We start from the raw sequence: 18,317 nt of genomic DNA, 5'->3' as shown, positions 1-18,317 counted from the left end.
TATTTGAAGAATATAAAAAAAAATGGTTGTATATCACAGAATATAAACGTAATGTAAGTTTACACAGTTAAAATGAAGGAAGTCAGATATTGCAAAAGTAATATTTTTATTCGCTTGCAGAAAAAAATTATATAGTTCAGTCAGGTAGAGATGAAGAGAGATGGGCACAGCTGCTAAAATTTATTAGTGGCTGGGTAGACACACGCAAGTTATAGCAGTGGGGGGATGGCAAAGTCTGCCAGCTGTTTCGCAGGGACTAGCCCTGCTTCATCAGAGCTGTGCCCATCTCTCTTTATCTCTACCTGACTGAACTGTGGAATATTTTTGGAGCACGCTGCAGGTAAGCCCAGTGTGGTTGTATCCGTCCCTGCTGCATTTAGTGCCAGTGTCTTCAACCCTCTTTGCAACCAGAAAAAAATATATATGTTATATCAAGCACCAAAATTCCCTCTTGGGCGCCTGATTGTCGCTTCTTTGTATTGGTGTCAATGGCAGCACCCATTTTGTCCAGTAGTGGCTGGACTCCATATTGTCTGCTTCCATTTTGGTCCATTCCTCTTTGCAAATCCTCTCCAAGTCAGTAAGATTTCAAGGCTAATGTTTGGCAACTTCAACCCTCAACCTCCCGCCACAAATTTTCTATTGAATTAAAGTCTGGAGACTGGGGAACTAGGAAATTTGGGCACCCACTAGCAGTGAAAGTTTGGGAACCGCCATATTTTTATTTATTTAAGTATTTATAGAGCGTCAACATAGTACGCAGCACAGTACAGAGTATACATTGTCTTGTCACTAAGTATCCCTCAGAGGGGCTTACAATCTAGTCCCTACCATAGTCATATGTCTATGTATAGTGGGATGCAATAGTTTGGGCAACCTTGTTAATCGTCATGATTTTCCTGTATAAATTGTTGGTTGTTATGATAAAAAATGTCAGTTAAATATATCATATAGGAGACACACACAGTGATATTTGAGAAGTGAAATAAAGTTTATTCCATTTACAGAAAGTGTGCAATAATTGTTTAACCACTTAAGGACCAGCGGTCTCTGGGCACTTAAGGACCAGAGACCGCTGGTCTAATGCGACGGAATCCCGAAGAATTGCCGCACATACCCGCCGCAACTGCCATCACCGCCGCTCGCCGAGACCCCCAGGACATAGACTCTGCCGTCTCTATGATGGCAGAGTCATGTGAGCCGGTCAGGAGCCGCTTTCATTGGCTCCTGACCCTGTTTTTCAATGTAATCCAATGGGAACGGCTTACATTGAAAGACAGGGCCAGGAGCCAATGAAATCGGCTCCTGACCCGCTCAAATGACTCTGCCGTCATAGAGACAGGCAGAGCCTGTGAGATGCGGCGAGAATCGTCGGGTTTTAGCGGCGCGATCGTCGGGGAACAGCGGAAACGGCAGATGCGCGTTGCCGACAGTGATTAAGATCTACACCCTGCCAGCCAGGAGCCCACCAATACAGGGCGTAGAACTCAATCACTGCGGTCCTTAACTAGTTAAACAAAATTAGGCAGGTGCATAAATTTGGGCAGCACAAATGGAAATGAAATCAATACTCAATAGATCCTCCTTTTGCAGAAATTACAGCCTCTAAACGCTTCCTGTAGGTTCCAATGAGAGTTTGGATTCTGGTTGAAGGTATTTTGGACCATTCCTCTGTACAAAACATCTCTAGTTCATTCAGGTTTGATGGCTTCTGAGCATGGACAACTCTCTTAAACTCACACCACAGATTTTCAATTATATTCAGGTCTGGGGACTGAGATGGCAATTCTAGAACATTGTACTTGTTCCTCTGCATGAACGGCTTAGTGGATTTTTAACAGTGTTTAGGGTTGTTGTGTTGTTGAAAGATCCAGCCCTGGCACAGCTTCTGCTTTGTCACTGATTCCTGGACATTAGTCTCCAGAATCTGCTGATGCTGAGTGAAATCCATGCGTCCCTCAACTTTGACAAGATTCCCAGTCTTTGCACTGGCCACACAGCCCCACAGCATGATGGAACCACCTCCATATTTTACTGTAGGTAGCAGGTGTTTTTCTTGAAATGCTGTGTTGTTTTTCCTCCATGAATAACGCCCCTTGTTATGCCCAAATAAATCAATTTTAGTTTCATCCGTCCACAGCACCTTATTCCAAAATTAAGCTGGCTTGTCCAAATGTGCTTTAGCATACCTCAAGCGGCTCTGTTTGTGCTTTGGGGCGGAGAAAGGGCTTCCTCTGCATACACCATCTCCTTGTGTAAAGTGCACAGAATGGTTGAATGATGCACAGTGACTCAATCTTCAGCAAGATGATGTTGTAGGTCTGGTGTTGGTCTGTGGGTTGACTCTGACTGTTCTCACCATTCGTAGCTTCTGTTTATCCGAGATTTTTCTTGTTCTGCCACACCAAGCCTTAATTTGAACTGAGCCTGTGGTCTTCCATTTCCTCAATATGTTCCTAACTGAGGAAACAGACAGCTGAAATCTCTGAGACAGCTTTCTGTATCCTTCCCCAAAACCATGATGGTGAACAATCTTTGTCTTCAGGTCAATTGAGAGTTGTTTTGAGACCCCCATGTTGCTACTCTTCAGAGAAATTTAGGGAGACTTCAATTGACCCCTTAAAATACTCTTTCTTATAACTGGATTTATCTGTGTATGTAGGTCAGGGGTCACCGAACTTACCAAGCCAATTTGAGTTCCAATAATTAGTTCTAAAGGTTTTGGAATAAATAAAATGACAACAGTGCCCAAATTTATGCACCTGCCTAATTTTATTTAAACAATTATTGCACACTTTCTGTAAATGCAATAAACTTCATTTCACTTCTCAAATATCACTGTGTGTGTCTCCTATATGATATATTTACCTGACATTTTTTATATTAACAACCAACGATTCATATAGGAAAATCATGACAATTGACAAGGTTGCCCAAACTTTTGCATCCCACTGTATGTTTCGTGTAGTGCATGTATCATAGTCAAGGGCCAATTTAAGGGGAAAGCCAATTAACTGATCTGTATGTTTTTGGATGTGGGAGTAAACCCAAGGAAACCCACGCAGACAAGGGGAGAACATACAGTACAAACTCCTTGCAGATGTTGACCTGGGATTCAAACCAGGGACCCAGCACTGCAAGGCGAGAGCGCTAACCACTACGCCACCATGCCATAAGGGCCCTTTAGTGGGCAAGTGGCGGGCAAGGTGGGTATCCAGCCAGAGAGCAGTGAGGGAGGTGGGCACAGTGATGGAGGGGGGAGCCATGGAAAAGAAGTGTTAGCTAAAATGATTGTTGCTATTTCTTACCCTTTAAAGGGAACCTAAACTGAGAAAGATATGGATTATTCCTTTTAAAATAATACATTTACCTGACCAGGCCTGGATTTACATCACAGGAGCCTATAGGCACAGATGTCCTGGCACTCTAGGCTTCACCCTTCACGACACTATAAACCCACACCGAACCGCACTGCAAGCGTGCTGGCTGTCCCAGCTGTCACTTCTCCCTTACTTCTCTTGCCCAGCATAGGTAGCTACAGATGCCCCTTAATACTAAAGGTACCTCTGGCTACCTAATACTAAGTAGCTAGTGGAGCCCCCGACTGGAGGGAGATTTCATCTGTGGAATGCAGAGCGCAGGGTGAGTAACCTCTCATTTACACTTTGCATAGAGAAGGAGGCACTAGGGTAAGGGAATGAGCCGCCTTTCCATCATCAGGCGCCTGTAGGCATGTGCCTACAGTGCCTTATGGTAAATCCGGCCCTGTACCTGACTCTCCTGCTGATCCTGTGTCTCTAATACTTTTAGCCACAGCCCCTGAACAAGCATGCAGATCAGGTGCTCTGACTGAAGCAGACTGGATTAGCTGCATGCTTGTTTCAGGTGTGTGATTCAGGCACAACTGCAGCCAAAGAGATAGGCAGGACAACCAGGCAACTGGTATTGTTTAAAAGGAAACATCCATATCCCTCTCAGTTTAGATTCCCTTTAAGTGTCTTCCTCTTCCTGATTAAGCCAGATAAAAACTGTGTTGAAATTTGACCACAAAATGGTAAGATTTGCATCTCTGCCCAGACTCACTCATTCTTTACCTCCGCACTTATGATGAATCATACTGTCTTATCCAGTATGAGTACTCTGCTCTTCTCAGGCTCATTCCTGGTCGGCACCGAACACGCATACAGGTCCTTCTCAAAAAATTAGCATATTATGATAAAGTTCATTATTTTCTGTAATGTACTGATAAACATTAGACTTTCATATATTTTAGATGCATTACACACAGTTTAAGTAGTTCAAGCTTTTTATTGTTTTAATATTGATGACTTTGGCATATAGCTCATGAAAACCCAAAATTCCTATCTCAAAAAATTAGCATATCATGAAAAGGTTCTCTAAACGAGCTCTTAACCTAATCATCTGAATCAACTAATTAACTCTAAACACCTGCAAAAGATTCCTGAGGCTTTTAAAAACTCCCAGCCTGGTTCATTACTCAAAAACGCAATCATGGGTAAGACTGCCGACCTGACTGCTGTCCAGAAGGCCATCATTGACACCATCAAGCAAGAGGGTAAGACGCAGAAAGAAATTTCTGAACGAATAGGCTGTTCCCAGAGTGCTGTATCAAGGCACCTCAGTGGGAAGTCTGTGGGAAGGAAAAAGTGTGGCAGAAAACGCTGCACAACAAGAAGAGGTGACCGGACCCTGAGGAAGATTGTGGAGAAGGACCGATTCCAGACCTTGGGGGACCTGCGGAAGCAGTGGACTGAGTCTGGAGTTGAAACATCCAGAGCCATCGTGTACAGGCGTGTGCAGGAAATGAGCTACAGGTGCTGCATTCCCCAGGTCAAGCCACTTTTGAACCAGAAACCGCGGCAGAAGCGCCTGACCTGGGCTACAGAGAAGCAGCACTGGACTGTTGCTCAGTGGTCCAAAGTACTGTTTTCGGATGAAAGCAACTTTTGCATGTCAATTTGGAAATGAAGGTGCCAGAGTCTGGAGGAAGACTGGGGAGAGGGAAATGCCAAAACTCCTGAAGTCCAGTGTCAAGTACCCACAGTCAGTGATGGTCTGGGGTGCCATGTCAGCTGCTGGTGTTGGTCCACTGTGTTTTATCAAGGGCAGGGTCAATGCAGCTAGCTATCAGGAGATTTTGGAGCACTTCATGCTTCCATCTGCTGAAAAGCTTTATGGAGATGAAGATTTCATTTTTCAGCACGACCTGGCACCTGCTCACAGTGCCAAAACGACTGGTAAATGGTTTACTGACCATGGTATTACTGTGCTCAATTGGCCTGCCAACTCTCCTGACCTGAACCCCATAGAGAATCTGTGGGATATTGTGAAGAGAAAGTTGAGAGACGCAAGACCCAACGCTCTGGATGAGCTTAAGGCCGCTATCGAAGCATCCTGGGCCTCAATAACACCTGAGCAGTGCCACAGGCTGATTGCCTCCATGCCACGCCGCATTGAAGCAGTCATTTCTGCAAAAGGATTCCCAGCCAAGTATTGAGTGCATAACTGAACATAATTATTTGAAGGTTGACTTTTTTTTGTTTTAAAAACACTTTTCTTTTATTGGTCGGATGAAATATGCAAATTTTTTGAGATAGGAATTTTGGGTATGCCAAATTCATCAATATTAAAACAATAAAAGGCTTGAACTTCTTCAGTTGTGTGTAATGAATCTAACATATATGAAAGTCTAATGTTTATCAGTACATTGCAGAAAATAATGAACTTTATCACAATATGCAAATTTTTTGAGAAGGACTTGTGTCAGCCGTCATGTCTCTGCACAACATGGCCCTTATTCAATTCACTCTCCTAGTTTTCTCCTATGTGTTATATTCATACATTTTCAATAAAATGCCTTTTATACTATCAGCAAGCTAGAAAATACTCAGAATAATTTTGACAGTACTTTTCCATCTATTCAGGCCCGTTTCTTGCTGTGGGCAAGGCGGGATACTGCCAGGGGTGCAGTGCGGGAAGAGGGAGCAGGGAGCACACTGGGGTGCAGAACAAGAGGAGAATTTGCAGAGGCACAGTGGGAGCGAGAATTCACCATCCAGCCAGTCTGGGAGACACACGCGTTCACCTGACTTTATCTTTGAGTGTCCTGGGTTTCCATAGCAGCACAACGTCAGCTTCATCACGTGACCACCGCAACAGTGGATTACGTGATGAAACTGATGTTGTGCAGCCATGGAAACCCAGCACACTCAAGGAGGAAGTCAGGTGATCGCGTTTGTCTCCCAGCCTGGCTGGATAGTGAGTTCTTGCTCCTGCTGCGGTTGCGTTGTGCATAATGGTGGCTCTCTGGTTACAAAAGGGGGTTCTCTGGTTACAAAAAAAAGGTCTCTCTGGCTACAAAAGGGGGTTCTCTGTCTACAAAAGGGGGCTCGATGGCTAAAAAAAAGGGGTTCTCTGGCTACAGAAGATGGCAATCTGGCTACAAATGGGAGCTCTCGGGCTACAAATAAAGGAGCTCTCGGGCTACAAAAGGGGCAATCTGGCTACAAAAAGGGGCTCTCTGGCTACAAAAGGGAGCTCTCTGGCTACAAAAGGGAGCTCTCTGGCTACAAAAAGGGTCTCTTGGCTACAAAAGATGGCAATCTGGCTACAAAAAGGAGCTCTCTGGCTACAAAAAAGGGGTTCTCTGGCTACAAAAGATGGCAATCTGGCTACAAATGGGAGTTCTCTGACTACAAAAAAGGAGCTCTCTGGCTACAAAAAGGGGCAATCTGGCTACAAAAAGGGGCTCTCTGGCTACAAAAGGGGGCTCTAGCTACAAAAGGGAGCAATCTGGCTACAAAAAGGGGCTCTCTGGCTACAAAAGGGGGCTCTCTGGCTACAAAATGGGTGGGGGCTCTCTGACTGCCTATACTGGGGCTTGTGGCTATCTATACTGGGGAAGCTGAATACAACTACCTAACATTGGGGGCTTCTGTGGCTACCTTTGCTTTGGGGCATATCTGGATAATTAATACTGGGGGCTCCTCTGGCTACCTATATGGGGGGGGGGGGGTACCTAATACTGCAATGCACCTCTGGCTACCACATTACAATAGGGTGCCCAAGTCTATGGGGAGGGGGGCGCAATTTATTCAACCTCGCCCTAGTAGCTCTATGGCGTAGAAACTGTCTTGCATCTACGTGTTGGTATTTTTCAATTGTAGAGAAGTGAAAAGTTGTTTTAAACAGAAAATGAAAAAAACGGAGTTCTCTTTTCTTGTTTCTACAAGTACTGTACAAAAAAAGTACTGTATATTCTTGCTTGCTGGTGGCTTATTATTGACATTAATTAATTTGAAAAGGCAATTTATTGATACAATGTGAAAATATCACCTAGGAGAACTAAGAGAATGCTTCAAAGAAAATGTTAATTTACAGAAAACTTGTGATAAACCCCCCCCCCCCCACACACACACACACACACACACACCTACACACACACCTACACACCTACACGACCTGGAAGGTACTTACCTCAGGAGAGGGAAGCCTGTGGATCTCTGGATCCAAATAAGGCTTCCCTCATCCTTCTCCGTCCCTCAGTTGCAACGCTGGCAACCTTCGAACGGTGGACATGTAAATATTAACCTTCCCCAGCACCAGCACAGACGCAGTGATAGCTTTACATTTGGGGTCTGCAGAAATAGCCGAACCCGATTGGGTCCACTCTATTGCACAGGTGCGAGTCGCCTGCGCAGTAGAGCAGATCCCACCAGGCTAGGGACAGGGCGAGGCACATTGGAGGATGGAGGATGCCTCATTAGGATCCAAAGGCTTCCCTTTCCTGAGGTAAGTACCCCCAGGTTTTTTTTATATTACAGTGTCTCTTTAATAAGGGCTATTAACAGAAGGGAGGGAGGAGGACTAACAGAGAGACTGGGCAGAGCTGCAAATACGTAAAGGCTATACTTAAATTTCAACACAGATTTTGACTGGCTAGATTAGGAAGTGAAGATAATTTACAGGATAAGTAAACGCAACAGTACTTTACGCAAACACTTGCTTTTTAGAATATACTAGTAGTGGATGTGGATCTACAACAGGGTCCTTTTACAATGAGATCAAGAAGTAATTATATTACCTGTAAATTGTCTCAAAAGACTGGTCATTGTTGATAGGACTTCTTCATCTGATAAGGTCTCCATATATTCTGACTCCTCCCCCGGTATAAAAGCAGCAAGAACATGGCCAGGCCTAGGAAAAGAACAAAGCTTAAAATCAGAACTGATTTACCCTATTACAAGATAAAAGTGTAAACAGATACATTTAAAGATTATTAATGCCGTTATGGTACCCCTTTTGTACCAAGTACAACATTTCATGTACTATTGATGTTCTTTCCATGTAATAATCACGGCAGCACATCTGCAAGGGAAAAGGAAACAGGAAAGTTATAAAGTTAAATCAAGACACTTCACCATTAGTGATTTAAATGGCCATAAGAATAGGTGAGGAGATGGTATATGAACACACAGAAATGGAAAAGTATATACTATATTTATGCTATATATTTCATATTACATGAGAGATCAATATTGTATAGAATAAACATATACATATGTTTTGACATAATTATTAGATGGAACCTGCTGACAACACCAATACATAATTTGGATTACCACTACAAATCACAGCATACCTTTGTTAAGGAAACCTATCACAGAAAGGGTAAAATATTAAATACATGTCTATGCATACATATAAAATTTATATTTTTCTAAGATGAAAATGCACTACAAATTACTTATAATTGCGTTGCACCACAATCGAACCAAAAATTGCACAGTGAGTCCAATGTGAAACAACTCATTCTTTCCTGTGCACTTGCAATTTGCAGTGGAAAAAGGCCCAATATCACATGTTTGTCAAAGTCTAGCTTAAAAATAGAGACCACTTTAGTGTGCACCCAAACCAGTAGTCAGGCTAGCATCGGTTGTGAAGATCGATTGGCCCTGCAGAGTCTCATTAACGTCTGGCTTGAGATAACAAAATTATTCTACCAAATAAATGGCTCCTGAACCCAGGAAAAGAAAATACAGTTAAAGGAACACTATCTTTCTGAAGCCCTTTAGGAATTAAGAGAGACATGGTACTTGCAGATAATGATAGTAAGGCTGGATCAACACTATAAGCGCTTTTCTGATCGCTTTGTAATTGATTAGCGCTTTTTAAAAATTTCTCCCATTCACTTTCATTAAAATCGCAGTACAAATCGCGTTTGCGCTATCGCAGCAATTTTTATGCAATTTTTACCACAATTTTAATCAAAGTGAATGGGAAAAAATTTAAAAAAGTGCTCAGAAACCACTAATCATTCACAAAGCGCTCAGAAAAACGCTTATAGTGTGGATCTGGCCTAAAAGAATAAAGAAAAGAAAAAAAAAACATCCGTAACCTTACCAGATCTTGGATGGTGCTAGGACATGGCAGGGGTGACGGGTTTATCTATTCAGTGTAGGCTGTAACAGCCTCTCTTCCTCTCTGCACTAGCCTTGCTGGACATAAATAAACAATCCACGCTGTGCCGACAGCAGAGTGGGTGTTTCCATGCGGGCAAATTTCACATGCTGTAGTGTACAGCAAGGCTAGTGCAGAGAGAAAGAGAGGCTGTTACAGCCTACTCTGAATAGACCCTGAATAGATAAACCAGCCACCCCTGCACTGTCCTAGCACTTTGCAAGATCTGACAAGGTGACAGATTTTTTTTTTCTTTTACTATCGGTATCTGCAATTACCAAGTCTATCCTAAGTCCTAAAGGGCTTCAGAAAAAAAAAACCGTTGATAGTGATCCTTTAATACTGTATCTAGAGGTTCCTAAGATTTACGGAAGCGTTGTAGGATTTGATACCGGAACATCTTTGGAATAAAATGAGTCATCTGGCAAAGAAAAGACATAGCTTTTCAGAAGAATTCTGCTAGTTTTATTCTGCTAGTTTTAGTTATACCAACAACCAGTGAATGTAAACTCTTCCTCTCTTTTTATGTCTGAAGTCTGAGCTATCATCTGATTTATCATCTACCTTAGAGGATCACTTTATGATCTACCTCAGAGGACCAACTTGGGTTACTTGGGTTACTGCTAATTCTTGTACATATTTTTTAACCAAAGCCTTATAAATCTCTCAGCTGATCAAAGTGATCACAACATTCTTTTTCTATGAGCTCTGATACACACAAACAATGGTGAATTTGGAATGTTGACAGAGAAGAATGGAGTCAACACGAAGGCTGCTTCCACACAGGGACGTTACAGGCGCACGTTAGTGCAGCCTGTAACGCTCCACCAATGCACAGCAATGTAACAAGTGGGCTGTTCACACTGCCCACGTTGCGTTATATGTAACGCTGCACGTTGTAGTGAAAGTGCAGCATGCTGTGCGTTCTAGCGGCTTTAGCCGCGTTAGACTGTTTGCACATGCTCAGTGGGGGGCAGAGAGGAGGCAGGGAGATGCCGCTACAGTAGCCACGCACATGGCTACTTAATATGCACTGCACTGGCGGCCGCTGATTGGCCGGCGGGACCACGTGATGCGCAATGTCTCGCTCCGCATCACGTGGTCCCGCCGGCCAATCAGCGCCACCCTGGGAGACCTTATGCGGATAGAGCCGCCTAACGCGGCTCACTCTACCGTCCTCTCCCGCACCACCATACGTTGCGTTAGGTGCACGTTAGGTTAGGTGCACGTTAGGTGCACTTGTTTTTTATTTTAGGTGCACGTTATGCGACCTTAACGTAGCACCTAACGCAACGTCTTAGTGTGTAAGTAGCCTAATAGACAAAGCATGAACCGCAATCATAAACACGTATACACAATTGCCATGCATGGAATTATCTGTCCATGGAAGAAGAGGCAGGTGAATTTATTGTCTTTGAACTTAGTATTGTATCAGTCATCAAGCCAGAACCAGGAATGGAATGCAAGCAGACAGCCATGTGAAAGAGGGGAGCGCTCAACTACACCCTTGGCTAGAGTTGGGCCGAACGGTTCGCCGGCGAACGTGGTTCGCGCGAACGTGGTTCGCGCGAACGTGGTTCGCGCGAACGTAGGTGGTTCGCGTGCGGGTACCGCACGCGAACCTTTTGCGGAAGAAGTTCGGTTCGCCCCATAATGCACTGAGGGTCAACTTTCACAGTCAGCAGGCCCAGTGTAGCCAATTAGGCTACACTAGCCCCTGGAGCCCCACCCCCCCTTATATAAGGCAGGCAGCGGCGGCCATTACGGCCACTCGTGTGCCTGCATTAGTGAGAGTAGGGCGAGCTGCTGCAGTCTCTCATATAGGGAAAGATTAGTTAGGCTTAACTTCTTCCTGGCTGCATACCTGTTCTGTTCAGTGAGCCCTCAGCCCACTGCATACCTGTACTGTGATCCTGCCACTGCATACCTGTTCAGTGATCCTGCCACTGCATACCTGTTCTGTTCAGTGAGCCCTCAGCCCACTGCATACCTGTACTGTGATCCTGCCACTCCATACCTGTTCAGTGATCCTGCCACTGCATACCTGTTCTGTTCAGTGAGCCCTCAGCCCACTGCATACCTGTACTGTGATCCTGCCACTCCATACCTGTTCAGTGATCCTGCCACTGCATACCTGTTCAGTGATCCTGCCACTGCATACCTGTTCTGTGAACCCGCCACTGTATACCTGTTCTGTTCAGTGGACCCGCCACTGTATACCTGTTCTGTGAACCCGCCACTGTATACCTGTTCTGTTCAGTGGACCCGCCACTGTATACCTGTTCTGTTCAGTGGACCCGCCACTGTATACCTGTTCTGTTCAGTGGACCCGCCACTGTATACCTGTTCAGTGAACCCGCCACTGCATACCTGTTGTGTTCAGTGAACCTGCCACTGCATACCTGTTCTGTGAACCCGCCACTGTATACCTGTTCTGTTCAGTGGACCCGCCACTGTATACCTGTTCAGTGAACCCGCCACTGTATACCTGTTCTGTTCAGTGGACCCGCCACTGTATACCGCCCCAAGACTAAGTCAGTCCCCGCACACACAGCATCTCTGCCTGCACGCCGTGTGACTGGCTGCCTGGCCTGCCCCAAAAAGACTACGTCGCTCCCAGTCCCTCCACACAGCATGTCTGCCTGCAGGCCGCTTCACTACCTTCTCCGCCACCACCAACAGGGTCCGGGACTCCAGGCGGATTGCTGAATTTTTTAGGCCGCTGCTAGCAGCGGCCGCTGTAATAATTTTTATGGTGCGTGTACATGACTGCCTAATTTTTCTGGCTGCACTGAGGGCAGCTGCAACAACAAAAGAAAAGGCATGTACATGCGCCCATTCCCCTTCGTGATCATTACCTTGCCGTGGTGAAGGGGCTTGCGTATCACAATGAAGCAATGACCGGCGCCTAGATGAGTGTCTCGGGGGGCACACAAAAGATAATAAGGTCGTTGCTTCATTGTGGTCAGACCAAATTTGATCAGCTGGACAGTCACTGTTCTGTCATTCAGCTACATCAGCCAGGCTGACCATATGGGCTGTAAAGCCACCAAAACCTGCACTCTCGCCATGGTGCGCACCAGTCCAGCACGTCCGTCACTAGTACAAACAGCTGTTTGCGGTGCGTTACACGGTGAGTTTGGTGTGTCAGTGTGAAGCAGTACCTTAATTACACTACCTGATTGATGTATACACATGCAAGATGTTTTAAAGCACTTTAGGCCTGTCATTTAGCATTCAATGTGATTTCTGCCCTTAAAACGCTGCTTTGCGTCAAATCCAGATTTTTCCCGGGGACTTTTGGCGTGTATCCCACTCCGCCATGCCCCCCTCCAGGTGTTAGACCCCTTGAAACATCTTTTCCATCACTTTTGTGGCCAGCATAATAATTTTTTTTTTCAAAGTTCGCATCCCCATTGAAGTCTATTGCGGTTCGCGAACTTTAACGCAAACCGAACGTTCCGCGAAAGTTCGCGAACCCGGTTCGCGAACCTAAAATCGGAGGTTCGGCCCAACTCTACCCTTGGCTCCTTTTTTGCTCCCTGTGCTGCAAGGTAGAGAAAACCACCTGTGGTGGGCCGAAATTCTGCATATGTGAAATTTTGCATACAAATTCGCAATTATGCATTGTAAACCTAATGCGAAATTTCAGAGAAAATCGTAATTAATTTCCTATGTAATAGTAATATTTCATAATTTCACTTAATTTTTCATGTGATTTTCACGTTATTTTGCGTAATTTTCTGCTGTCTTTAGCGGTTAATAGCAGAGCCCCCATACTCGCTATTGCTACCAAAATTGCTACATATGTTATGGAAAATAGTGGGTACAAGTAAAAAAAATGTTTCAAGAAGACCTTGTAGTTTTTGAGAGAATCGATTATAAAAATGCAAAGAAAAATGTTTTTTAAGCTGTTATTTTTCTGAGTTTAAAACCATTTTTTCTGTGCATTTTTAACATTTATTATCTCAAAAGCTACAAGGTCTTTTTTTTTACTTGTACCCACTATTCTCCTTAACATACCGTATATACTCGAATACAAGCCGACCTCGTGTATAAGTCGACTCCAATATTCAATCCTCTTAATCTGGAATTTTTTATTGACTCAAGTATAAGTCTACCCAGCAAAGTTAATGGCTGCACTTGGGGCTCAGGAGGGGTTAATGACTGCACTGCATACAGTATTGCAGCCATTTACCTCACTTGTCCCTTAAGTGCAGTCAATACCTCCCTCCAGGGCCCCAAGTGCTGAAATTATTCACTCCCTTTTATGCAGTCCAGTATTTACCCCCTGCCCCTTTCCTTGGTAATTGTTGTGGCCACTAGCCAGGACTTTCAGATTTATGTTTCCTTTCCTCAAAGTATCACTTACCACAGGGTATATTGCTGCAAATGGGAATGTCACTATTAGTACACACATTAGTCTGTGATCAGTGTCGTCAGTGACTCGTGTATAAGTCGACCCCTATACTTTTATGAAGCGAATCAGACCTAAATTTCTAGACCTATACTTGAGTATATACAGTATGCAGCAATTGTGGTGTCAATAGCATGTATGGGGGCTTTGCTATTCTCTGCCAAAGTAGGCATGAAATTACATGAAATTCTAAGCGGAATTACGAATGACTTTACGAAATCAATTACATTTACAAATTGTAATCATGTATAGGCGGAATTGCAAAAATGTATGCAAAATGTTGCGTAGTCGTAATTAGCTGATTACGATCATCACTAAAAACCACTAACAGGGTAGGTGTCTTAAAAGATATGTATTATGCTTCCCGTCCCTTGCAGATAGGTAGACTATTCTCTCAGGTGTGCTGTCATAACGTGATAGAAAAACAAAGTTATGGTCCCTGGGAACTGTGTCACTTACTGTTCTGGTGGCTGAAGTACTACAAAACAACCCACTCTTTTCATCCAATTTTTCTTCAAGTCCATTTTGGGTTCTTCAAGAGGAGAAGTGCCTTCCCACATCAGCTGAATAATTGTACTGTCTGGTTCCCAGAAGGGTTTTTCAAATTCCAGAAAAATCTTATTGACTGTTCCGAATCCCAAGCTTTTAATTGCATGTAACTTGCTTTCAGGTAAGGGGGGATTAAATAAATCTGCAGATCGTTTCTTTAGGAATCCTGATAATATATCAAATATAAACATAAGTTAATTTATATCTCAGTAACTTTTATCACTGCACAGTAACATTATGCATCATTAACTCAAATTTTAAATACATGCTTTGCTTCTGTTTTTACCAAGGTGATGCCCTTGTCTCATCTCTATGTATAAAATTCAAGTGTCCCTGCGTCTTGTCCCTGTGTCAGTGCTTTTGCACTACTGTGCATGTCCTGCACTGATACAGCTGTTGGGACAGGACGCAGGACGGGGCAGGAGGCGGGCCGGCCAAGCGGACGGGTGGGTGCGCGTGACGGGCAGGTGCGCACAACCGTTGCGTGTGCGGCGGGCGGGTGGTGGTGAAAGACCTAGAACCCGTTTTAAAACGGGTTTAGGTCAGCTAGTAATACTATAATATAAATCTGGGTCATTCCCAAATTACCTCATTCACCGTGAATTGCCTAATGCTAGGTACACACCATACAATTTTCTGGCAGATTTACCTGCCAGATCGATTATTTCCAAAATTGTATGGTGTGTAACTAGCATAACACAGAAAGGTGTAAGGTCACACTTAAAAAAAAAAAAACATAGATAAGGGCCCAGATGGCTTTTGCCAAATACTAAGGGAGTAGAGTTCATTTATTGATCAGTTCCCTGTGACCAGAGAACAGTTGATGTTTTCCCCTTTTTAAGAAAGGTAAAAAACAGAACTGGAAAACTATAGACCTGTAAGCTTTTCATCAGTTATGTGTAAAGGTATTTTAAGTGATGCTATACAAGACTTTGTAGCACAGAATAACCTAATTTGAGCTCAACTTGGATTTTCTGAAGACAGGTCTAATCTCACTAGCATGCTCTGCTTTTATGAAGTTGTGAATGCAAATTTAGATATCGGGAAAGCTATAGATGTGGTGTACTTGCACTTTGCAAAGGCTTTTGACACTGTTCCCCACATTAACTCATTGCAAACTATGAGGATACTGGGACTACGAGAAAATATGTTTATGTTGATAGAGAACTGGTTAAAGGATATCTGAGGCGATAAAAAAAAAAAAAATTGCTTTACATACCTGGGGCTTCTTCCCTCCCCTGGAGGTCACGTGTGTCCCACGCCGCAGCTCCCATCTTCTCTCTGGTCCTGCTGGCAGGCTCTGAAGTATTGCCGACCCCAGATGACCCCTGATGACATGGGCACATTCGTGTGTGGTGCGGGCTCATGCCTGCCAATGCACAGAGGAAGCTGACCTGCCGGGAATCGGCAATACTTCAAAGCCTGCCAGCAGGACCAGTGAGAAGACCAGACCTGCAGTGAGGGACACACGTGACCTCTAGGGGCTGGAAGAATTCCCAGGTAAGTATAGATAGATTTTTTTAATCGCCTCAGACAACCTTTAAGAGACAGATGGCAAAGAGTGGAAATGGATCATGTTCAAAATGGTAAATTTTTCCAGATGATAGAAAATAATGCAGAATTATAGTAAGCAGGATAGTGACATTTTACAACAGGTTCTAGACAACATGGCCATATGGGCAGACAGATGGCAGATGGAATTTAAGGTAGATAAATATAAGGTGGCACAGTTGCCCCCAATGACCATGGAAAAAGATGCAGGACACAGGAGGAGGCGCGCCAGTGCAGAGATTCACCATGCGCCCAGGGAGCAGTACATAGGTGGTGGGAGACTTTCTGGGGACTTGTTAGTCATCGGACAATTGAATGCCACTACCGCCACCAAACACCTGCCCGACCCCTTTCAAGCAACATCTTTCCAGCATGCTGGATCAATCGTTTTGATCAGTATGAGCTGGAAATAGAACAAAATGATAATGGGGCACCCACATTGGGGCATCGATCTCTGCCACATTTGATCACAATGATCGAATTAGCCAGGCACCTTTAGACTTCATTTCATGTTCCACTGGGTCTTATCATGTAACTGTGCTTATAGGAGTTGTGCTGCACTGCGCTCTCACTGTGAGGAATTTGTTCTTTGAAAAATAACAGTGTAAGTGGGAGAGGGATGGAATGGTAATTCCCTTGGAATAAAAGCATGTGAAAACATTATTTAAAGGATAAGCGAGGCGAGCATGCACAGAAGGTGCCGAACCAATTGTAGGTCAGACTTCAGATACTGCCAACAAGACATCGGGGAAGACTGGAGCTGAGGTGAGGGACCCAAATGATTTCTTTTTTTTTATATTTAATAATTTTTATTGAAGTTTTGAACAATTTGCATACAGAGTAGGTAAACACCGATATTTAGATGAAGTTCAAAAACAGAAGTACAGTCTTATAACCTCGTTATGAACACATCCCTAACTCCTGATTGACAGGGCGGATGGTTGGTGCGGAGGGTTAAAGTAGGTTATCGCAGGGAAGAGAACCTTGCTTAGAGCCATTTTGACTTCGAGTCTCAGTTAAGCAGTGTTATGAAAGATCATGTTTTTACGGTACTTTAGGATAGGAATTGTTACCGTGTTTACCTTCGAAATAGACGTAAGATTTGGTGGATATATAAGAAAGTGATGAACGACCAGAGGGGGGATTTCTTACTGGTTGGGAAATCATCACTGAGAAACTGTGAAATTATCTGTGTGGCAATAACTAAAACTACAACTTTAACTATAAATACGCTGCAGGTAATGGGCCTAGGGAAAGGTAAGGACATGCTCTATGGTTAAGAGTATTGCTTTACCAGGAGCCCGGGCATTGGAAATTATTGGAGGGTCTTTGATTTCTAGTCCGAATGAGTTGTTTCATTCGGAGATTGGAGTGGACTAAAGATTTAAGTCTTACCCATGGGATTGGTTCTGCAGATTTCCAATGAGTTATTATCAGGTGCATAGCAGAAGTTAAGAGGTGACATGCAACAGGTTGAGTGTTACTGTCGAACATCTCCAACCCTATCATAAGAATTGCTAGCTTTGGGGTCAGGGAGAAATGGTTATTGGACAGTGTTTTTAATGTTTGTTCTATTGTATTCCATAGAGGATTCACTAGGTGGCAGTCCCATAGCATATGTTTTAGTGTACCGATGGATTTTTTACATTTCCAGCACATGGGTGATTGGCTTGGATAAAATGAGGCAATTTTCCTTAGTGTTAAGTACCACCTGGTTACTACTTTTTGGAATTGTTCCCAATGGGATGCACAGTACGAGTGTTTTTTAATTAGCTTACCTGACAATAGTATTTGTTTTGGTAAGACTTCTGTTTCTAGGTCATGCGACCAAATATTAGTATACTTTAGCAGGAGAGAATTGTTGGTATGAAAGAATTTGTTGTACCATGTGGAGATACCTCCTCGGTAAGGAACTTTGCTATTAAGCATAGTGAGTATATATGTGGGTAGATAAAGGGGTCTAATTTTGGAGGTAGATAAGATGTGATAGATTCTCACATAGGTGAATCTACATGTGTCCGAAAGGGAGAAGTCTTTTTGTAGTGCTTCAAAGGTTTTTAGTATATTTGAGTCTAGGATATTGTGGAGGTGAGTGATTCCTGCTTTAATCCATGGGTTAGTGTTTAAATTGGGACAGATAGTGTTTAAAAGTTGAATCGGGAGGGGTACAGAAATTAGGTTTGGGATTTTGTGGGGGTATTTTGCATAATATTCCCATGCCATAATAGTAGCCTGGATGGTGGGGGAGGGAGATTTGGGAAGTTTGTTTCCTAATAGGATACTGCAGATAATAGCTCTCGGAGAAGTGTGCAACATTTTT

At 43.7% G+C, this 18,317-nt stretch overlaps 1 protein-coding gene across 2 annotated transcripts in view; it reads right to left on the bottom strand.

Moving 5' to 3' along the window:
- The window catches only part of LOC137536050 (peroxisomal N(1)-acetyl-spermine/spermidine oxidase-like), a 168,862-nt gene that overhangs the window by 111,843 nt on the left and 38,702 nt on the right, over window positions 1–18,317 (bottom strand). For both annotated transcript variants that reach the window (XM_068258022.1, XM_068258023.1), the window contains exons 4-5: window positions 14,357–14,612; window positions 8,105–8,217 (exon numbers count right to left, since the gene is read on the bottom strand). In XM_068258022.1, coding sequence (XP_068114123.1) covers window positions 8,105–8,217; window positions 14,357–14,612 — 369 coding nt within the window. The remainder of the gene's footprint in view (window positions 1–8,104; window positions 8,218–14,356; window positions 14,613–18,317) is intronic.

Source organism: Hyperolius riggenbachi, chromosome 10, assembly GCF_040937935.1.
Source record: "Hyperolius riggenbachi isolate aHypRig1 chromosome 10, aHypRig1.pri, whole genome shotgun sequence".
NCBI lineage: Eukaryota > Metazoa > Chordata > Amphibia > Anura > Hyperoliidae > Hyperolius > Hyperolius riggenbachi.
This window is presented reverse-complemented; position numbering and strand designations above follow the sequence as displayed.